Genomic DNA, 17,418 nt, shown 5'->3' with positions numbered 1-17,418 from the left:
CTGCCTGCCACTTGGGGCCGATGCTCCCAGACAGCTGCAAAGAGAGTGAGCTGCTTTCATCTGCTCCCTTCCTTTTCTGCCAGATCAAAACAATTCTTCAAGGGCAGAAGCCATTTGCGCTGGGACCACTGTGGTCATCTCCGAGGGCCCTGCAGCGAATATAATTTCTTGTAAAATTGCTATAATCTGTGATTCATCAAAAATAAGCAGTCAATTGACCGGTCCATTGAATATAGTTAACTGGTCAATTGACTGACTTAGTGGCCCTAGCTGGAGCACGGTCAGTTGAACGTGGCTAGCACCACTGGATGGCCTTCCCAGTGCTTGCGTGGGGGGGTGGTCGTTGAGCTGAAAGAGGGGCAGGCTGAGATGACAGTGTAGAACCACCTGCTCCTCCAGCAACTTGGGATTTCTGCCCACTTCAGGAAAATATTTGTCAGGGGGAAGAAATATGGTGGTGTCCCCCCCCGCCCCCATGTTGCAGCCTGCTCTGGGAGTGCTGACCACGCAAAGTATATGAGCGTGGCTCTTCTGGCTATTGGCCCCCATTCAGGTGAGCCCTTGAGCACATACATCACTTGATGTCTGTCTTGCGCTGCCCGATTTCAGCGGTGCTGCCTGCATTGCGAGCTGTGCTCGGACCGGGGCCTTTCTCAGCTGTAATCTCAGTGTAGGGCAGGGCAGGGCAGGGCTCATAAAGAGTAACCTCAGTGCGGTTGAGGAGAGGGCGTTTTGGAGAGAGTCTCAACTCTAGAAATTTTGGCGGAGCTCCCTTCTACAAAAGTTCCTTTTGCCTCTGCTGCAGGTTTAGAGTAAAATGGCAGACTTGCGGGCAGGGAGTCTGGACTCCTGGCTGCAGGGGAGGAGAGGGGCGTAGTGGTAAAAGCAAGGGGAAATGAGCTGTATTCGCAATGCAGGAATCCGGCCTGAGGAAGGGCAGTGGCAAGGGCTAGGAGCCCAGACCCCCAGGACCCTTCCCAGTTGTCCCAGTGACCCTCGCGGGGCTTCAGGCACAACAGTTCTCCTCTCTGCACCTCAGTTTTCTCCCCCATTACATAGGGGCCAAGTTCCTGACCCAGCTGCCCTGGGGAATGGACATGTCCAAGAGGCAAGAAGCGGAAGATTTCCCAGTTAGGCCAACATGAGCACCTGGATCCACGGGAGGAACGTTACTCACCTCCATCAGTGGCTTGAGCATCCCTGACCTCCAAGACCGCCAGAAAAGGACCACATGTTGCAGAAGATTCACCACTGGGGGCAGTTTCCTCCTTCGGTGCCACCGTTCCCACTCCCACTGGAAAGCCAGGGCTGAGACGCAGACTGCCAGGAAGAGAGTCACGGCTGCTTCAAGAACCATTGTGCTGAAACCACTGGGAGATGGAGCAAGGCTGGCAGGCCGCTGACCTGCTTGATTGCATGCATCAGACACTGAAGGATGAAATTATATAGTCTACCTGGTAGGCAGCAACCTAGGATTAGAAAATCACATGCCATTCATCCACTGAGAACACATGGTGCATGAGCTTGTCACCCGGGTTGCTTCTGGTGATTTCATCAGACCTTGAATCGAAGGTGCTCTGCCATCACTGTCCCCTTACCTGTTTTAGGTTGATCTGCCCAAACCCCTGACTCACGTGGGATGGGGCGCTGCTGCTGAGGCATAAGCCTTCGTGAAGACGGGCACGCTTTGCAGCAGGACCCAATGGCCAGCGCCACAGATCTATGTCATTGCCTTGCATGAAATGTGGAGCCTAGCTCTGGATCCTCTCCAGGCTTGTGTAGATGCTCCACCCGGCTAGATAATCTGGCCCCGAAATCTGGATCGAAAGCATCTCTTTTGGGTGTAGTTGGGAATTCCCCAGCTGGCCTGTATCCAGACCAACCCTGGCGCTGCGGATCGTCGTGGCGTCTTACCCAGGAATGACGTCTCCTGAAGAGGAGCTCTTGGATTCGACTCTAGGAATTTAGATCAAGCCCCTGCAATGGCTCATTCATGGAGGGTTCATGTGCGGAGAGACTGATTTGGTCGTCTCCTCTAGCTCCTGATGCCCCCTCGGAGGACTCAGAAGATTGAAGCAGGACTTCCCTTTACAAAAACCAGAGAAATGTGATTCGGCACGTCTCTGCGTGCCTTCGTTCCCCCTGAATTGCTGTTGAACCTCGAGGCCACGTTTGTTCCTACCCTCCCAACACTGTCCGTGCCAGCAGAACCATGCCACGTTTGTGTCTTGAATGGGGCTGCTGAGCAAATCGGGTGGCCTGGAGACTCTTCTGTTGTTCGTGGTGCTTATCCCCAGCTTGACGGCAGTGCCTAGATGTGACGGCTGAGTGTGAGCTCCATTGCACCAGCCCCTGTGCTGAGCTGAGAGGCTGCACTGGCCGCAGGATCTGACCATTGAAAGGCATAGGGCAGTGGATGGAGCATGCCTCCCCGGTATCAGCTCCGTTTACTGCTGTGGGACCCAGGAGCACTCTATGCCCCTGGCTGGCAGAGCCCTGACACACGAGTTTAACCAGGTAAATGAGCCAAACCCATGGACGCCCACACCTGACTCATGTTAGGCTTGTGTGCCAGGAAAACATGCTACTGGCTTCCTCAGTGTCAGCCTCCCTCCTGATGGCGCCTTTCCAGGAGCGGGTTATTGGTGTGCCCTACAAAGATACCCACCAGGGCACGGTCGGAAAATCCCAAGCAGCTCGAAAACACGACGTGATGTATGAGCCTGGCTGCCACGTGGGGCGGGTGTGCCCAGGCAGCTGTAACACAGATTGTGGGCTCTGCTGCTTCCCGTGATCCTGTCACAATTCCTCTTTTTGCAGAGCCAAATGGTTTTCACAAGCGTTGCCACACCTAGATGTTTGGGTCCTTGGCCTGAGAGTGAGGTTCAGAGGCACCGAGGGTTCCCTGCAGCGAATGAGAGGAGCTGGGTGTCTCCAAAGAGCACCCCAGGGTGCTGGGGGCTGCCTGGAGCCAGTGGGAAAAGGCAGGGGGAGTCTGAATTTCCCCCATCTGGAAGGCTTAGGTGTTCTTCCTTTTGGATCCAGAGCACCCAGAGGAGAGACCCCAAGTCCCCTTGAGAACGTGGGTACCCTACGGAGCACAGCTTTGGAGCTCGGCTCTCCGCGGCAGTGTCCAAAAGCCGTGGAGTTAGGGCACTTGTCCAGGGTTCGGGTAGGAGACCTCTTTCCGAGTCTCAAGATATACTCAAATGTACATCTCCCGCTCCCCGGGCTATCGGCTGGGCCACGTGGGTTCTCCCCCGCTGCCAGGGGAAGTGGCCACGGGCAGAGCGCCACGGGCTAGAAGAAGAGCAAGTTGAAGGGCTCCTGATTCTGCAGTCCAGCGAGGAGGGTGCCCCTGTGGAAGGGGCAGGGGGGAGACTCCTGCAGGGTTATACCCGTGAGTGCCCAGCGTAAGACGCAGAAACCGTCCTAGGAGCTGATCTTGGGGGTATGTGAACGGCCCCAATGCTTTCCATCCAAGGTGCAGCTCTGTGGCTAGCTGAGCATCCTTAGGGCTTCTGGATGCTGTTCCCAGCTCTCGCAGGGAGAGGCTGGTTGTCATTAAGAACACACGAACTGCCGTCTACTGGGTCAGACCCTAGGTCCATCTTGCCTAGGCTCCTGTGTCACCGCAGCAGAGAGCAGAGGGTGGACCTGAGCAGGGTGCCGTCCTCCCCCCGTTCCTCTCTCCTTTGCAGTCTCCAGAGTCAAGGACTTTCCAACTCGAAGGCTGTGCCCCTCACTCCCCTGCTCAATAGCTCCTGCTGCCCCTTTAAAAATAAGCATCGTATCAATTTTTAATCAGTTTGTGGCAATGACTCCCTTTGCCTCTGGGGTGTGGCTGTTCTCCTGGCAATTCAGTTTTCTCCTCCATAAAATAGGGGCCAAGTTCTCTTGCAGGCCCTTGGGGAGCTGGGTCAGGTTGATTCAGGAATGGATGAGATCCTGAGGCAGGATCAGGTCAGACCAGGATTTGGATAGGGAATATGACTTGCCTTCACCACTAGCTTGAGCTGTCCTCAGCTGCAGCAAGCAGCCCAGTGTTTGCAGAGGTATTGGCCCTGGGGGAAGTTTGCTCCTTCGCTGCCTTTTCCATGCCTGGAGAATATTTGGGCATGAAAAGCAGGTTGCAAGGAAGAGAGTCGCTGCTTCTCCAAGCTCTATTTCCCAAACCACAGGGCAGCAGAGGGCAAAGCTAACAGGTGGCTGATCCGAGTCAGATACTGCTTGCTTGTGTATGTGTGTACGTACGTAAGTGCATCCATCCATCCATACGTGTTTGTGTTTTCATGTGTGTATGTGTAAGTGTGTACATACATATGTACGTACGTGCGTGTGTTTGTGTGTGTATTTACACATACACACGCTCTGCTAGGTAGGCAGCAACTTGAAATTAAAGTGTCAGGGAACTCAGCTGGTACAGCCAGGAGGCAATGTTATTTCTAGCTCCTGGGTTGCTCTGGGTAATCTTATCTCAGCTCAGTCACTTTGGCATCACCATTTGCATATATTTTCTCTTTATTTGTGCAACCCTCTGACTCGTATTAGACTCTGTGCTCCCGCTCAGGGACAGGTCTGCCTAAAAACTGGCACGCTTCCTAGCAGTAACCCCCTAGATCTACGTTGCTGTTACTTTGGAATAAACATGGACCTAATCCTAAACTCTGTTCTGGTCTGGTCAAGTCAAATCGGTCCTGAGGTTGCTGCGACCATTGGGGCACCTTTAGATGCTGTGACAATCCTCCTTATGAGGTTAGTTGGGTTGCTTTGCAGGAAGCTCATCCTTCCTTTGACAGGTCCTGCTTTTAGTGCTGCTGGGTTTCCACACACCCTGCTCACCCAGGCTAGCCCATGTGGGGGTTTAGTCGCTGACAACCTGACCCTGGAACAGGCTGTACTGGTTTACATGGTACCAGACAGCAAACCAAGAAAGACCTGGCTTGACAGGATGACATATGGAGTTATTCAGTAATATGTATTCAGGGGATGCCATGTGTGTGGATGCTCCGAAACCAGATTGAAAGTGTCTTATTTGGATGTAACTTGGAATTCATAGGCAGGGACATGCAGGGAGTTACTCCAGAAAGCCCTAATGCAGCGAATTCGCATGGCGTCTTATCCCGGGATAACTTCTCCCTGCAGGCACGCTCTGTGATTCAACTCGGGGATTTTGGAGCAGGTCATTGAACGGGCTCATTTAGAGGTCAAGATCAGGAGAGGCCTTCGTGGTCATCTCCTCCGTTTGCAGCTGCAGCACAAGGCAGAGAACGCCCAGGACTTCCTGCACTGCAGCTGCACCCGCACCCGCACCCGGCTCTGCAGAGAGCCGCACTGTGACCGGCTTAACTCTGCCCTTGGCTTGGAGAAACACTGAGGGAGGCTCATTGTGCTTTTCAGGCACGCTGCTAGACTGGGAAGAACTGAAACTGGACAAGGGTTAAGGTATCTCTGCTCAGACTAGGCCTCCTGTACTGAATAAGGATGCTTTGGTCTTCAGGAGGGCTTGGGTACTTCTTGCTTGCTGAGAACTGCAGACACAGGTGTCTTCCCATAACCGTGCTGGCTCCGAGCCCCAAGGGGAGGGTTGGAATCTCCATTTCTTGGTATCTCCAATTCCAGACTGGAATTTTTTCTGGAAATCCTTTTAATCGGACCCCAATTTTCTGGGCTAGCTGGGTGAAATGATCTGGCTTCTGGTTTACGAGAGGTGAAACGAGAAGGTCTGCTGGTTCCTTCTGGCCTTGAACTGTGACGCAGTCTTTCCAGCACAAGAAACAGAGCCCAGGAGTTGTAACCTCCGACCCTCCAGCTGAGCTATCACTCTCTCCACCAGTGCTCTCCAGCCTTTGTGGGTCCGGGACAGCAAAGCTGGGCAAGGAGCATTTTGAAAGAAGAAACCAAGCTGTTCATCGCGTGGCATCCCATTGTTTGCCTTGTGAGCAGGCCCGTGTCCTGTTTCAGGGTCAAAGTTTCATTGGCTGGAAGAATGTGGATCCTTCACAAGTCCAGCATCCCTGGCCTCACCTGCTAATGACGGAGAGTTGGACTGGTGTTTAGGGTTGAAAGGATGAGAGAGATGAGGCCAATAATGCCAGAAGACCTGGTGCTTCCATGGTCTCAGGTCGGCAAGTGAAATCCCTGAGCTGGGGCTCAATCTAATACCTGTAAAGATTTAAGCCCCAGCTGCCTCCAGCCTATCTCCCAAACACAGAGAGAGAATCCATTGCTGTTCAGTGAAGGTTTTATTGCCAGCAGCATCTGTGGAATTTCGGAAAAGACAAATCCCAGAGGAGATAAAAGCCCAAGGGCAGGTGCAGGGATTTCTTGGTGATTCCCAGCCCTCTGCTCCAGCCAGGATGCCACAGTCCCTCCTGCAGCCAGAAAACAACCCAGGAGTCCTGCTGCAGGCCCGGTGCTTCAGTCACAAAACCAAGCGTAGTCGTGGCTGCAAGCTTACCTGCCTTCTGCGCCATACGCGGCTTGCTGCTATTTTCACTATGCAAAGATATTCAAAAGAAGCTTGGAAAACACCATGGGTACAATGGCCAGAGAGCGGTAGAATCGGCTCCTGAAGACGAGGTTGCACGCGATGGGCCTTCTTCAGTCACCCGTGCCTTGCTGCCTTGGGTTCATCATTTCCTCCATCTTGTTCCACGGTCTGCCAGGGCTCTCCTATGGTGCTCTCCAGCCCTCCTTCCCTTGGGATGGCATGGAGCTTGTAGTCGGGAGGTGCGTTTAAAAACCCACTTGCTTTTGGGGTGAGGTCGATCTCCTGCGGAAGTTTTGGCGATTTCAGGGTGAAGCGCTGCAGGATGGTGGTTAGGATCAGGAAGAGCTCCATGAGGGCCAGGCTCTTGCCCAGACACACCCTCTTGCCTACAGAAAGAAAGAGAGCTGATGGCATAAATAGAAAGAACATGTAGTGTTTTAGGATTAACGAGTAATACCTGTTTGGGCTTTAAATCTGCAAAGTCCTGTGGCTACTTATGTGCGGAAGGGTGGATTCTAGGCACGCCTGGGTCCCACGTTGCCTTGTAAACTTTTAAACCTCCTATCTACAGAGCTCACTGCAGTCCAATCAGTAGCAGAATAGGCAAGTGGCCAAGTTTGGTGACTACACAAAATTGTTTGTGGTGGTAGAAAGCAAAGCAGACTGCAAGGAGCTACAAACCGTCTCGGAAAATTGAGCAAACGGCCAGCAAATAGCAGATGAATTTCATGGTTGGCAAGTGCAAATTGATGCACGCAGGTGAGGGGAGGGAAATGACTCGAAACAACATCTAGGTAATGATGAGCTGCCTGGTAGCTGTTGCCATGCAAGAGCGAGCTCTTAGTGAACTGTTTGCAGTGACCCCAAAATCGTCAGCACAGTGTTCAGCAGCACTGGGAAAAAGCAAGTAAAATGTTGGGAAGAGCTAAGAAAGGAGTTGTCAACGAAGCAGAAATCAGCCTTGTGCATGCAGTACTCCAGGTGCGGTCTCCCCACCTCAAAGGGATCCCGACAAACTTGACGAGGTACAGAGAAAAGCAGTGAGGATGAGGCGTGTGGAGGGGTGTCCATACGAGGACAGAATAACTAGGCTAGATCTTCTCCGATTAGACTGAAGAATGTTTTTCCTGAGATTCATCTAATGTCCTACTTCACTTTGGTATTTAGATTTGGGACCCCAGGTGTCCAGATTCGAAATGTGTGCTGTAACCATATCTTGGGGTTACATGGGTAAGGGCTAAGATAAAACATATATTTGCGAAAGAGAGGGGAAGATGGGATATAACTCCCTAGTTTGACGAATTCAGACAAACTAGCTAAGGAGACCCAAATGAGGCTTCCCCTGGGAGTAAATCACTCCATGATTGGCTGGAAGGGGCTCCCTGTTGAACCCCTCTGGGGCAGCGACCGGAGGAGGATCCCTAGTCTGGCCCTTCTACAGCAAGAGCCTGGAAGTGAGGAGCTAGGATGTGATGTGACCTGGACCGCTTTGAAGTGTAATGAGAGTTAATGCAGACCCACTGGCGGTGCAGGGAAGGGAGAGCTTCTGGTCTCTTGAGTCGGGACCATTTTCCCTACCTGAGGAAAATGGTAGGAAGGCATCGTTCTTCTTGAAGTGGCCTTCCTCATCCAAGAAATGCCCGGGATGGAAGCTTTCTGGATCCTTGAAGTATTTGGGGTCCCAGAGAGCTGCGCCCAATACCGGGAAGACATCTGTACCCTGAAGAAGAAGGATGGGAACAAAGCATCGTGGGGAGTTAGATCCTTCCTTGTTGGAGCTCCCAGCCGCAGACAAAACCCGTCTCAGCTGGGACTTGTAGGGGAATAGCTCCACCTAGAGTCGAGGACTTTCCACCAACCTCTGGCTGAGCAGATGTTAATTCTCCTCCTTCCCGCAACTGTTAAAAGAGCCGTGAAAGCTTTTGAGAGGAGGAGGAGGAGGAGAGGGAGAGAGGCAGGCGGTGCCAGGCCTTGCCAGTGTTCTGGGAGGCTCGGTGATGCCAACGAGCATGTTATAATATTGGACGCCTGCATATGTTCAGTCTAATCCAGTCTACCAGACTTCCTAGTCCCTGCTGCTCCCTGTTGAAGGCAGACCAGGCTCCAACCCCAGAGCGCCAGGCCCTGTGGGGTGAAATTGTAAGGCACGAATGGAAAATTCCAGGTAAACCCTCGAGGCAGCACCTTGGGGAGAAGGTACCCCTGGAAGTGGGTGTCGCAGGTCACTTTGTGTGGCACCCCCAGGGGGACGATGTTAGCGAATCTCTGGATCTCGTGGATCACGGCGTTGGTGTACGGCATCCGGCCTCGGTCGTTCATGGCTGGGCTGTGGTTCTGCCCGATGACACGGTCGACTTCCTCCTGCACCTTCTCTGCAAAGACGAGATCCAAAGGGGGTGGGCTTGGGTCAGAGCCCCCTGCACAAAGGCCACCAGCATCCTCAGCTGTCCTTGTTGCACGTTAATTTTAGGCGGCTCCTGGAGCTCTTAACCCCTGTATCTTTAAGTGGCTTAAAGGGCTCATTATGCAGCTCAAAGTTACACCACTCCAGGGCAGGATTGTCTTTTGAAGCGTGTAACCTAGTTCCCGGTCCACATAAGCCTGCCACTCCCCACAGATGTGCCACTCCAGTTGAAGATGTGACTGCAGGCTAGCACTAAGCTGATCAAGATTTGCGTGGCTCAGTGTAACGTGCAGCAAGGCAGTTAAAGCTCTCCCTCCGCTTACCTGGGGCTTCTGCCCCCAGAGGTGCCCGCTTCCGTTCCCCCTTCCCTATCTCTGTCTGTCTCCTCTAGGCCTTCCAGCTCTTCGCCCAGTTCCCAGCTGGGTGATGCCACTGGTCTCTGAGCCCAGGCCACCATTGTGTTAATTATGGTATAGGCGCACAATAACAGATTGTCCCCACCCACACCCCGCCTCATCTACAGGCACGAGGCAGGGAAGGATGATTATTCCTGCTCCCTCTGAACAGGTGCACTGAGGATCCGAGAGGTTTCCGTGCTTTGTCCAAGGGTGCAAGAGGACTCTTCACCATAGCTGGGAGTGAGATCCAGATCCTCTGAGTCCCAGCCCCCTTCTAAACATAATCTTCCCTGCTCTTCAGGGTTTATATTCCAGCCCTGGCTCCAAGCTCACTGGTGGAGATGGCTGACCGCCGTCCCGTTAAGCATTGTTCGAACAAATGGAAATATGGGCAGGGAAATAGAATGGAAGGGGGCCTTGACGTGGACCTGTGGTCCATGTACCCGATTTGACCTGTGCAAGTCCCTGGTTCCCAGGTGACCATGTGATGACCCAACCGGTGATTGGTCTCTCAAGACCACTTTGCCCATTTCTAGGCTAGTTTTAGTTTCACATTCACATTACCTTGTATTTCTGGGTATTTCACCAAGAGCAGGAATCCGTATCTCAAGGTGGAGCTCGTTGTCTCCGTCCCAGCAAAAAATAACTGTATTGTCGTCTCCACCAGGTTCCTGGTGCTGAATTCATTCTGCGGGTTTTGCTTTTCCTTGAAAGGAGGAAATAAGGAAAAAGAATTTGTGGCGAAGAGCAGCAGCATGGCATCACGCACGAAATTGGATTTGGCCTCTGACCAGAGAAGTCCTTTGCCCTCCCAGCTGCGATGGACTGTGGAAGAAAGATTTTGTTGGATCTGCTTGTGCCGTATCTCTAGCACTGCAATTCCCAGCTTGTTGCCTTGCAGCTCAGAGTTGTGGGCGAAGTGCCCTTGGAAAGCTTTGTGGACCTCTCAGACACGTTGCATTATGACAGCCCCTTCTTACCTCCTCCATTTTGATGAGGAAGGAGTCAATGAAGTCCCGAGGGCAGCTGGGGTCCAGTGTCTGCTGGTTCATCCTCAGCCTCTCGGTGATGAAATCATGCAGCGCCTTGTAGTGGCCAAAGATCCGATGATGTGGGCCAGGGATGTACCGCACGATGCTTGGAAACGTCTCGTAGAGCTGGGGATGGGCAGGAGGGGAAATGGCTCAGAGGACTGAGGACCGTGAATGTCACCATTTCCTAAGCATGACCTGCGGTGTCACAAACCAGGTTGGCCTGGTTTATAAAATCATAGAAAAGTAGGGTTGGAAGGGACTCGGGAGGTCACATTTAGTCCAACCTCCTGCCCAAAGCAGGACCAGCCCCAACTAGATCATTCCAGGCAAATTTTGTCAAGCCGGGCCTTAAAAACCTCCAAGGATGGAGACTCTTCCACCTCTCTAGGTAACCCTTTCCAGTACTTTACTACCTTGTAGTGAGAGGGTTTGTCCTAATATCCAACCTCAACTTCCCTTGCTGCAACTGCAGCCCATTGCTCCTTGTCCTGTCGTCTGTCCCCACTGAAACCAGTCCAGCTCCATCCTCTGTGGACCCACCCTGCAAGGAGTTGAAGGTTGCTATTCAATCTCCCTCAGTCTTCTCCAGACTAAATAATCCCAGTTCTCTCAGCTTCTCCTTTGTTTGCGACTTGTGCCTTGAGCTCAAAATTCCCAGCCCTCTCCATCCTCCTCTGTCTCAGATCCCATCCTAGGGCATGGTCTCTGCCTTGGATGCTTCAACTCTGGACCCTTGGGGGAGTTTCTCACCCCAGTCTTGGCTGCTGCTCTGATTCGGACACTTGCTCTAGTCATTACCTAAAACCCGGCTGTTACAAGTGTGCTATTCACTCCTGGAAGATGGGCGCTCAGCTCTCTGATGCTGCCCTAATGGCATGTGCATAGGTAGGAAAGGAGTCCCAAACTCATTGCCTTTGTTGGGAGGGGGTAGAGCCTCCCTGAGATGGCAGAACACGGAAAGTTTAAGGACCCAGGGGGTGTCTAGTCAGACTTCCTCCTGGCCCTGATGGTGGAGAGAAGCACTCGAGTCGCCTTGCACCTTGAAGACCCGAGCTTAAGTTTTGGGTTATCCACAATGTGGACAGGATCCTAGAAATGGGGCCCGTTTACCCCACTTGCACACAGAGGAGCATGTCTTAGAGCCCCTGCCCTCCTCCTGCCCCAGAGCTGTCTCCTACCATGGTCCAAACGCTGCTTAATTCCAGGAATGTGTCATTAATGATGCCCATTAAGTGCAGGAACTTCTGGTCCGTGTAGTCGAAGCGGTTCCCGAAGACAACGGAGCAGATGACGTTAGAGATTGCGTGGCTTATCACGAGCGTGGGGTCAAAGGGAGATCCTGCTTTGTGGAGACAGCGGAGTCGATCAGACGGTGACCAGCTTCCTTACAATTTTGGGAACTGCAGCTGCTTGTGCTACAGCGTGGGCAGGGAGTGGAAATTCATGGCCGCGCTGGGTGAAATTTAATTACGGGGAGGACCAGGACCCAAAGCACGGGGCAGGGTTGTGACTCAAAGCACCAAATGAGCAAGAAGCTCATCAAGGAATACGGCCCTGGAGCGTAGGCTAGTTGGTCTGTAGTTTCAGGAAAAAACTGTCCCTTAAAGGAGAACTCCCCTCTTCTCTTACACCATTGGTGACGGGAGCTGCTGGGTTCTGAGGATCTGAGAGACCTTTCTTGAGACCCTGAGATGGGAGTGGAGCTCCTTCAAAAACTGACTGACTTCTCTTGCTGATGTCCATTAACCACCCAGAAATGGACCAGAACTGCCTAATTTCACACCTTACACAGAGCAGTGTGGAAGGTGTTTCGTATAGCAGTACACTACACGCCAACCTTTAGTTTTCCTGATCTCCTCCACCAGGTACTGGGCCTCGTCCTGGATCCGCTCCTCAATGCTTCTTTTCCCCGTCCCAAAATTCCTCAGGGTTGAGGTGCAGAATCGCCGGAGCTGCTCCCACCGGTCCCCGTTGGCCATGACAACACCTGGTACAGAGAAACGTATGGAGAATGAAGCAGGGAATGGGTGATGTGATGCCCAGAACGGTTAAGCAGAATTTAAAGATGAATCGATGCCTTCCTGAAGTGGATCGGAGAGATTAGGAAACAACTTCTTGCTCTGCAGCTGGGAATTTGTTATATAAACTATCAGCTGGTGACTGTTTGAGCAGGTAAGAACAGTCATTCACCTACATCACTGTCTGCAAATGGAAGGCAATGAAAATGGTTTGGGGGCTGGGTCATGTGGGTGATGAAGTAAGGCTGAGGCAACTGGGCTTACTTAGCCTGCAGAAGAGAAGACCGAGGGGGATTGAATAGCAGCCTCCACCTCCCTGCAGGGGGTCGAACAAGGATGGAGCTGGGCTGTTCTCGGTGGGGGCAGATGACAGGACAAGGAGCAATGGGCTCAGACTGGAGTGGGGAAGTTGAGGTTAGATATTCGGAAGAACTTTTTTTACTAGGAGAGTGGTGAAGCACTGGAACAGGTTACCCAGAGAGGTGGTGGAGTCTCCATCCTTGGCGGTTTTTAAGGCAAAGCCTTGGCTGGGATGATCTAGTTGAGGCTGGTCCTGCTTTGAGCAGGGGTTGGACTAGATGTGATCTCCTGAGGTCCCTTCAACCCTCATTTTCTATGATTTTATAGGCCCAACCCCACTATGTTCTGTAGTTATTGAAACCCACTTAATATTTCCTTGGAAGTGCAAGAACTGTTTTCTTGCTTATTCACCCTGTTGCACAAGTTGCAGTGAATTGGCTGGGTCCTCCCATTGCCTGCCTCTTCTTGTTCTAGCCTCTCCCAAAGTGTGCGAAGGGAAGCCCTCTATCCCCAGATTGGGACAAAGGGAGCTTTCTTTGTCAGCTGGGGCCGTGACATGAAGAGAGCCTGTCTCTCCTCAAGGGCATCATGTTTTTGGAAAGCCAAACACAAGTGTAACTAGCATTCAGATCAGGCGATGGAAATCCAAAGGCATACTCAATACTCATGCCTGGGAGACGGGTGTAGGCCAGGCCTCGGGAACTCTGAGCTCCCGTTTAGGTCTTCTGACAGCTCAGGTCCACGATTCTCTACTTCCCACAGTTTTACAACCTTATTATGCAATTAATAATGACATGCTTCTATCTACAACCTAGTTGGGTATATATTAATGAAAGGGATTGTTCATGAAGACCTCCTCCTTGGCTAAGTGACACATTTATGATTTAATACCTAATGAGTGTTTTACTAGGACGGCCTCAGATGTTATCAGTTGGATCCGTCTCGGCAATGAGTGCAATTCGGTGTGGTAATGGGTTTCTATTGCGTTGTTTGTGTGAATCTGGAGTCTGGCTTTACAAGCCTGTTGCTCTGCAAGGTTACCCAAAGTTTGTTGTAACCTGGATAGACGATGTATACAGCGCTTGTGCCAGCGTCTCTCACGTGTTCCTTGCAGTGAATGGTGGAAGCTGTCTCTCTGGCACTGGAGTTTGGATGGGAATTGAGGAGGCTCTTCCAACTTTGACTTCTACAGCTGCTTCCTGGGGGTGTGCGTGCGTGTGTGGGGGGCATGGCTTTACAAAACCCAGCTTGACACATCTTGGGCCTAGATTTTTTCGGAGGTGCTGAGCACCCACCGTTGTTGTTGAGGGCCTGGCTGCTCAGCACTTGTGTGCATCAGGCCCAGGATGTCTCATTTCGAAGACCCCGAAGCCAGTTGCCACTTGGGACATCGTGGGTCACTGATTCCAAGCTGCCTTGATTCCAGGGCTGGCTGAGAGGCTGGGATCCTGGTGTGATTTAATAGTGACTGCAGTCAGAGCCTAGTCCTTGCTTGCACTCACCATAACCATCGAAGAGCTTGTTCAGTGAGGTCACTACTCCTCGGCCACTGAACTCCTTGGCTTGATCTACCAGGGCTTCCTTCAAGGCCTCACAGCTGCAGATGAACACGACCTGTCGTGGGCCCAGGTGCAGTGTGAACACAGGGCCGTACCGCGCTCTCATCTGCGTTCGGAGTCAGTGAAAATGGAAAGAGAGAAAGGTCAGAAGCTGGAGTCATCAGCAAGGTGCAATTAGCCCCTGGCCTCAAGGTAAATGTCATGATAAGCAAGTCAAAGGGCGCGGATAGCGCCCGGCTGAGCAAGACGAGTTTCTTGCGCGCTGCTGACTGTCAGCAGGTGTATGCTGTGTAGAAGCACCGGACATTGGCCTCAGTTCCCAACAGCAAGTTGTTTTGCCAGCCGATGCGCTGGAAATGTTTCAGTCTCTTGCAAGAGTGTAAAGGACAGGTGCTGACTAAGATGCGAGAGAGCGAGTCTGCAGCGGTGAGCTCCCTGGCATGCCTGCCGGCTGATTTGACTCTAAGGTCCTTCACTTCCATTGCTCCAGGCCACCTGTGAACCCAGTCCACTTCCTACAGGATTGGCAAGGAAGTGGCAGGGATCGCAGCCCCTGAGTTTGCCTTGGTCTTGGCACTTTGTCATGACCAAGAATCACCCAGAGACCGGATTCGCAGCCTTGGGCAGAAGTGGCTGACATGAAGCACAGCTGCTGCCTTCCTACCAGGCCTTCAAATGGCTGAGCGGTTTCCTGGGTGGCCTTGCCAGTAGGGATCGAGTAGGGGCTAGCTGATCTGTCCGTGAAGATGAGTTACCCCACCGCGTGAGAGGCCAGGTTCTCGTGGGTATGTTGTCACTGGTGCAGTGACATGTAAAGGGCATTGCGTGCTAGAGAAACTGGATCCAGTGGGTCTGTGTTGATTTATCTTCACTGAATTTACTGTCACCATAAACCGCATTCATTCCTAACCCAATTTCACCATTCATACCAGTGGGCTCAAGGGTCAGCTTATGTCCTGAACGTAGTTAGCAGGCAACCGTTGATCCTTCTGGGTCATGGTGTACACACGTGAGGTCACCCAGACCTTCGATGTGTATGCCTAGGTAGGATTTTTTGGAGGAGTGGAGGCTGCCCAGATTTCTGTTCCCCAAACCAAAACAGCAGGTGACCCTGAATGTAGCTGCTGAGCAAATTCGGCTTTACAGAGAGCAGCGTTGTTCGGAGATGCGTATCCTCATCGCGATGGCAGTGCCCAGAAATAACAGGAGACTTAGGGCCCTGTTGCACCAGCCCTGAACACAGCTGAGATGCAGCTCTGTCCCAGAGACCGTATCGGCTTCGTTTGCAGCTGAGACGGAGAGGGTTGGAGCCCTCGTTCAGCACAGCCCTGCTGTGTGGGTTTAACTTGATAAGTGAGCCAAACTCGCATGCAGGTTTGCTTCTGAGCAGACACAACCGTGTCAGAAACTCTACATGATGGATGCTAGTGTTGTCAATCAGACTGTGACTCATGTAAGCAGGGGATTGGCTAATTACAGAACCTTTTCAAAAACAGGTTATTCATTTGAAGGTGGGAAGATCCCAGTTGGAGCATATTATACAGATGGAGAGCAGCTAAAAAACATTACCCTACGAACACAGTACAGTAACACTCGGTAATTTGCAGCATACGTACCATGCAGCAGGAAGTCCAACCCAAAATACTGTGCAATGTGCAGCTGGGATGGGGCCTGTCGGTATCTAGTTATACTTTTTCTGCTCTCACAAGTGGCTCCAGTGAAGTACAGCAACACCCAGCTACATGACCCTTTTGCTTGGAGTGGGCAGTCCAGATTGCCAGGGTCTCCCAACAGTGAATGAGAGCAGCTGGATGCCTCCCAAGAGTGACCTGTGGTCCTCCGTGCTGACCAGGAAGCTGCCTAGATCTAGCACCTGAACTCGCATCACTCCAGGATCTGGCACCTCTCCTACAGATCTCAAGCACCCAGAGAGGAGGCTCCAGACACCCCCTGCCAATGCAAAACACAGCCCCCATACCTCGAGATCAGGATTGGTACCCAAAAGGTCCTGGGGGACCGAGAGGGCTGGGTTAGCCCTGGCAGCAGGCATTGGGAGGATAGCAGAAGAGCACAACTCACCTTCATCAGTGGCTTCAGCATCCCACTTGCCCTCAGCTGCAGCAGGTTGCCCAACAGTGGCAAAGGGATTGGCCCCGGGGGGAGCTTGCTCCTTGGCCGCCTTTGTTTCCTCTCCCAGAGGAAGACCAGGCACAAAATACAGGCTGTTAGGAAGAGAGTGGCTGCATCTCTGAGCTCCATCGCAGCACACAATGAGAGCAATGCCAAGAGGCAGCTGCTCTGATATATCCGACACTTGGGGGTGTGGGTATATGTACTGGCCTAGTTAGGCAGCAACTTGGTATTAGGAAGTCGCAGGACATGCAGCACCACACATTAATTCTTGATTTGTGAATGATGAGTGCATGTAGCAGAGCATAGGGTGTGCTCTGTTACTAAGGTGGGTGTGAGCAGCAGCAAGACAGCCTACAGCTGGCTACAATCCCGATGAGGCACAACTGCCTGATTGGGGAACAGGCCCCAGCTTTCCCCTATAAGCAAGGCCAGCAGTCTGCTGCCAGCATGGAGGTACACGGGCAGGAGGAGGCTCCAGGTCCCAGCTTTTTGGAAAAAAAAGCCCCGGCTCACGGGGTGCTGTGGGTGGGGGCGATCCCTGCTGCCCCCCACTGCCCCACACCGTGTGGTCCCCTCCCCTGCCCCCTACTTACCAGCTCCAAGTCCAGCTCCAGCTCTCTGCTGCAGCAGGTGGGGACTCCTGGAATCACCGAACCTCTATGAATCTTTTCCGAAGATTCGGAGAACTTTGAATGGATTCAGACCTTTTTATTGGTCCCCTGATTCGATTTGGATTTGGAGATTCGGCCACTGAATCGGGCCGAATCTCCTCCAAATCGAATCGGCACCCAAAGCTTCGCACAACCCTACTTCCCAGCCGGATGGTGTCACTAACCCCTGGTCTGAGGATCCATTGTGTTAAATGCAGGACAGACCCACAGTAAGAGACATTCAGTGTCCTAAGCGCATTCCCATCTACAGGCACAAGGCAGAGAATGATATCCCTGCCGCCTTGAACTGGGACATTTCCAAAACCTGGTCCCAGGCTGCACAGGGCATTTTGGGCAGAGCTGGGAGTGGGATGCAGACCCTTGACATCCCACCCCCATCTAACCACCACCCTTGCTCTCCATGGATAA

General features: G+C 52.4%; 2 protein-coding genes across 4 annotated transcripts in view; both read right to left on the bottom strand.

Moving 5' to 3' along the window:
• Nucleotides 1-1,357, bottom strand: part of LOC102370177 (cytochrome P450 2G1-like) — a 14,574-nt gene extending 13,217 nt beyond the window's left edge. The window contains exon 1 of the mRNA XM_006031397.3: nucleotides 1,178-1,357. Within this exon, the coding sequence (XP_006031459.2) occupies nucleotides 1,178-1,357 (180 nt within the window). The remainder of the gene's footprint in view (nucleotides 1-1,177) is intronic.
• A 4,597-nt stretch (nucleotides 1,358-5,954) lies between these two features.
• LOC102370419 (cytochrome P450 2G1-like) lies at nucleotides 5,955-16,465 on the bottom strand. 3 transcript variants are annotated; one of them, XM_025213083.1, is made up of 9 exons: nucleotides 16,286-16,465; nucleotides 14,150-14,312; nucleotides 12,167-12,316; nucleotides 11,508-11,671; nucleotides 10,276-10,452; nucleotides 9,860-10,001; nucleotides 8,678-8,865; nucleotides 8,072-8,213; nucleotides 5,955-6,879 (listed from the first exon to the last, which is right to left on the bottom strand). In XM_025213083.1, the coding sequence occupies exons 1-9, from the start codon at nucleotides 16,463-16,465 to the stop codon at nucleotides 6,608-6,610; spliced, it is 1,578 nt and encodes a 525-aa protein (XP_025068868.1). In that variant the 3' UTR covers nucleotides 5,955-6,607. The 3 variants fall into 3 exon arrangements, with proteins under 3 accessions (XP_025068868.1, XP_006031461.1, XP_025068870.1); XM_006031399.2 differs by having other exon boundaries at nucleotides 11,508-11,668; XM_025213085.1 differs by lacking the exon at nucleotides 14,150-14,312 and having other exon boundaries at nucleotides 16,286-16,328.
• Nucleotides 16,466-17,418: the final 953 nt, after the last annotated feature.

Source organism: Alligator sinensis, unplaced genomic scaffold, assembly GCF_000455745.1.
Source record: "Alligator sinensis unplaced genomic scaffold, ASM45574v1 scaffold1667_1, whole genome shotgun sequence".
Lineage (NCBI taxonomy): Eukaryota > Metazoa > Chordata > Crocodylia > Alligatoridae > Alligator > Alligator sinensis.
This window is presented reverse-complemented; position numbering and strand designations above follow the sequence as displayed.

Excerpts from the sequence above, each read along its gene's own strand:
- LOC102370419 (XM_025213083.1), bottom strand. The coding sequence starts at position 16,465 with ATGGAGCTCAGAGATGCAGCCACTCTCTTCCTAACAGCCTGTATTTTG. Across the intron at positions 14,313-16,285 it reads TGCTGAAGCCACTGATGAAG|ATGAGAGCGCGGTACGGCCC; the intron begins GTGAGTTGTGCT and ends CTCCGAACGCAG. Across the intron at positions 10,002-10,275 it reads TCCTCATCAAAATGGAGGAG|GAAAAGCAAAACCCGCAGAA; the intron begins GTAAGAAGGGGC and ends CCTCCTTTCAAG.